This window comes from Myotis davidii, unplaced genomic scaffold, assembly GCF_000327345.1.
Source record: "Myotis davidii unplaced genomic scaffold, ASM32734v1 scaffold685, whole genome shotgun sequence".
Lineage (NCBI taxonomy): Eukaryota > Metazoa > Chordata > Mammalia > Chiroptera > Vespertilionidae > Myotis > Myotis davidii.
The window spans coordinates 479,458-483,621 of record NW_006295823.1 but is presented as its reverse complement, the minus strand read 5'-3'; the positions used below and the strand labels follow the sequence as shown (position 1 = coordinate 483,621).

The following is a 4,164-nucleotide window of genomic DNA, read 5'->3' as shown; positions in this document are numbered from 1 at the left end:
CAAAATAAAGGAAGTCAGAAATGAAACAGGAGAACTCACACCTGGTACCACAGAAGCACAAAGGGTCATAAGAGGTCACCATGAACAATCACACGCCAACATAAGGACGACCTAAGAAAAATGAATAAACTCCTCGATACGTACAATCTCCCAAGATGAACTCAGGAAGAAATTCTGAGGAGACTCATAATGAAATTAAATCAGTAATAAAATAAAAATAAAAACTCACAACAAACAAGACATCGAGTCCAGATCGCTTCACACGTGAATTCTACCAAACATTTAAAGAAGAAGTAAGTGTCCTTCAAATTATTCCCCAAAATTACAGATAAATGAATGCTTCCAAACTCGTTCTATGAGGCCAGCATTACCCTGACACCAAAACCAGACAAAGACAGGAAAATACAGACACACATATATTCCTGAAAAACAGATGCAAAAATCTTCAACAAAGTATCAGCTAATAAACTCGGAAATACCACTAAAAATCATAATCATGACCACGTGGGATTTATTCCAGGGCTGTGAGGATGTTTTAACATCCACAATTTGACACTCCACATCAACAAAACACGAGATTAAAATCCATAGAAGCACTTTAATAGATGCCAAAAAACCCCAAACATTTGACAAAACTCAACACCAATTTCTGGCAAAAACTCTCAACCAAGTGGGTATAAAGGAAACGCGGCTCAACATCACAGAGGCCAGCACATCCGCCAGGCCGCAGCTCCCAGCACCGTCCGCAGTGAGCAGCTGGCAGTTCTTCCTCTAAGACCAGAGCCCAGACAACGATGCCCCTTCGCCTCCTTTATCAGAGCGTAGGAGTCCCAGCCACAGCGATCAGACAAGAAAAATCAACGTGAAACGTCCCAGGAAGGGTGAGGCCCAGGAAGACAAGGGCGGTCCTGTCAGGCCGCATGCCTGGTACCACCACGACCGTCACGCTACACAGCGGCCGCACGTCTGCACGCACACGCTGGTGTTCGGACAACATGTCACTCACAGGTCATCACACTCTTCATTCGTGAAGGTTAAGGAACAACTATTCTCTGTCAGGGAGGACAATGTAAATAAAAGGGGGGTTCCATGGCGACAGCTAGAGCGAGTCTGCTCGCTGACTCCTTCACCAAGAGCCGCGAGACTGCAGGGCGTGGGGGTCCACCCAGGACCCGTGGAGCCGTCACCAGTCTGCTTAGAAGGAGGGGCTGTGTGTGGGCAGCCACCTGGCCAGTCCCCCCCTGACCCCCCGCCCCCGCCACGAGAGGCTGCCCCGTGGACGGACCTCCCTGGCTGCTCACCTAGGGAGTGCGCCGCGGTGGTCTTGGAGCTGAAGAAGCGGCCGAGGCCCAGGTCCCCGAGCTTGACCACGCCCGTGGCCGTGATGAACACGTTGGCCGGTTTGATATCTGCGGACAAATGCAGGCGTCGGGAGAGGTGAGGCCAGCATAGCTGCTTTCAAGGATCAAAAGTCACATTTCCTGGTAAAGTGCATCCTAAAAAGTCAGTCTGTTTGAATTCTGAACCGACTGCTGTATTTTGAGTAGCTTTTATATATCCTTCTATTTCTGTGTCCTCAGTCCTGAGACAAATAATAATGGAGGCAGCATGATTCAGGTCACGAATAATTTTCATTTCAAACACATTTTCCCCCTTTTCAAATAAACTCTTGTGAAATACAAAGCATAAATAAATGTGTCCCCTTTCACGTCAATTTTAAATAAAATCTCTATTTATTGACATATTTACATAAAATATAAAATCACAACGCTCTATGCACATAACTTGACGTAGAGGTCCTAGAAACCTTAGCTCAGATGCGCATCACTGACATTTCTCACGCCCCCAAACCAAGGGGCCGATTCTTTAGTGATGGGACCTTCCCCTCCGCCCACCCATCGGACTCCCAGCCAAGACGCTGAGAGCTAGCGCTGCCCCTGTGACCCCTAAGCAGCCTCACAGACGCGGCGCATGGGGGGGAGGCCCCCCTTTATGCGCGCCCCTGCACCCGCCCTGCTTCCTTCACCCCCCAAATCCGCACGGTGCTCAGAAGGGCCGCAGAGAAGAACTATCCCCGGTCGGGCCTCCCTTAAGGGCGCCTGGTCCCAGGGAACTGTGACTGGCAGGCAGGCTCCTGTGGGAGCAGCCCCTGTGCCGGGCCGGACGCACTGGCTCCTGAATGGACGGGGCGTCCGGGGTCGGGGCGCCTACCTCGGTGCATGACGCGGCGGGAATGCATGTGCTCCAGGGCGCTGCACAGCTGCACGAAGTACTTCCACACGGTCCTCTCCGGGATCAGCCTCTTCTGCTTCTTAAAGTGCTGAGGGAGGAGGGGAGAAGGATGAGCTGAAGTCCTCCGGCCGGACTCCGACCGTACACCTCCCTCAGGCCCACGCAAGGCCGGGTGCGCCCAAGGGGGTGGGTAGGTCCCAGGGTTTTACCCAACATCACGGCTCAGCAACCCCCGTCCCCCCTACACACACACAGCTACGCCAGCACAGCCGGCCCCTGCCCTGGCGCTGTCCACCTATTCAAACAATAGCCTCTACACAAACCGATTCTCCTCCTGAAAGGAAGACGTCGGGTTCCACTTGAGGAAAAGCCAGAATAAAAGAGTCGAGAAACCGAAGGTGAGCCTGTTCATTAAGAGAAATTCTCGTGTGACAGAGGTCTCACTGCAGAGCCTTTTAAATAAATATTGAAGCACCTTGTGATTGAAATCCGACTTCGACTATTAAACATGAAAGGGGTTGGGTTGAAAGTTTTCATAAATATTTCTATTGCACTTTACACGTCAGACTTGCAGTTCCCTTTGAATGAATGAAACTAAACTCAGTGAAAAAAAGGATGGAAGGCGGGGCCAACGCTGAGCACCAATCAGGATGTGGCGGGGGGGGGAGCATCCATGAAATGAACTGCAAACCACAGGTCCAGGTGCCTGTCCGTTCTCCCACGTGACACTTGCTGGAGGAACACACGAGAAATACACCCATTCACAAACAAACCTGCACTTGGTTTGCTGTGCAACAGCATCTGTAGCTCGTAACGGGAGGTTCATCGTGACTGTAACACACGCTGTGGCAATGAACTTACCGCCATTCAATGGCTATTAAATCAGTAGCTAAAAACGCATAACAATTAGATGACCAGGCGATTACAAAGCTAACCAGGGCATTACTAAGAAGTTCAAAACCTCCGTATCATGTTTTTAATCGGGGACTGTCATCAACATGTTTTCCCTCTGAGGGGCCAGGCTGCAACGTCTCTTCTACACACGTTTTCCTTCCAGACCAGGAGTGAGAACCCGCCGCAGAGAAGGCCAGCAGGAGTCGTAAGCTATGATGTTTGCAGGTCACCATTCTCTCCAAACGCTGTTGGCACTTTAGCTAATTTTTCAGTCTGTGGTAACAGAAGTGTCCGTCCTCACCCCCAATCCCCACGCCCGGGGTACAGCCCCCTCCCTGGCTGAGCCGCTGTGGCCAGGAGAGCAGTGGCCTCACACAGGGCACAGAGGGCGCTGCAGGGGGCGCTACTCTCCGAGGAGCTGCCATGGCCGCCCCGGCTGGGCCCACACGAGCTCCGGCCGGTCCAGCTCTGAGCTGGGCCCATCGCCTGCGTGAGGCCCTCCACCGAGAGTTCCCAGCACACACCACTGGGTGAGCTGGAATCCGCCGCACGAGTCCACCTGCCTTTACAGCTGTGATCGCCAGCGACAGAGAAACGGGCGATGAGAAAGCCGGGCTTCCTTTCATCCTGAACCTCATCCTGAAGCTGCATCTGACCACAGCCTCGGGCGTCCGCGGCCTAATTAGAGGAACACTGAGCGTCTCCGCTACACACGCTAATGCCACTGTCGGCCGCTCCGCCGTTAATTATTCATCGCAGGGTCTTTGATGCGAGGCTGCCCGGGTTCGCTCCGGAACCAGACCGGGAGCGATATTTCCTCTTCCCCCCAATTAGGCTGAGCCTGAGGCACGGCCATCCTGCGATGCACGTGATTTACAACCCTCCTCGCTGCGGCCTGGCCGCGTCCCTCACGCCCCAGCCTCCGCGCAGCCCCATAAAACACTGTCACCACCACCCTCGCCTCTCCCGTGGAGACCAGCTCACGGCCCAGACGAGGCTCAGAAACACTCGGGGCGAGAAGCCGCCTCCTCCTCTCGG

At 53.1% G+C, this 4,164-nt stretch overlaps 1 protein-coding gene across 3 annotated transcripts in view; it reads right to left on the bottom strand.

Annotated features, from left to right (window-relative positions):
* NEK7 (NIMA related kinase 7) overlaps positions 1-4,164 on the bottom strand; it is a 46,736-nt gene that overhangs the window by 34,261 nt on the left and 8,311 nt on the right. For all 3 annotated transcript variants that reach the window (XM_015568455.1, XM_015568453.1, XM_015568454.1), the window contains exons 5-6: positions 2,212-2,320; positions 1,302-1,409 (exon numbers count right to left, since the gene is read on the bottom strand). In XM_015568455.1, the coding sequence (XP_015423941.1) occupies positions 1,302-1,409; positions 2,212-2,320 (217 nt within the window). The remainder of the gene's footprint in view (positions 1-1,301; positions 1,410-2,211; positions 2,321-4,164) is intronic.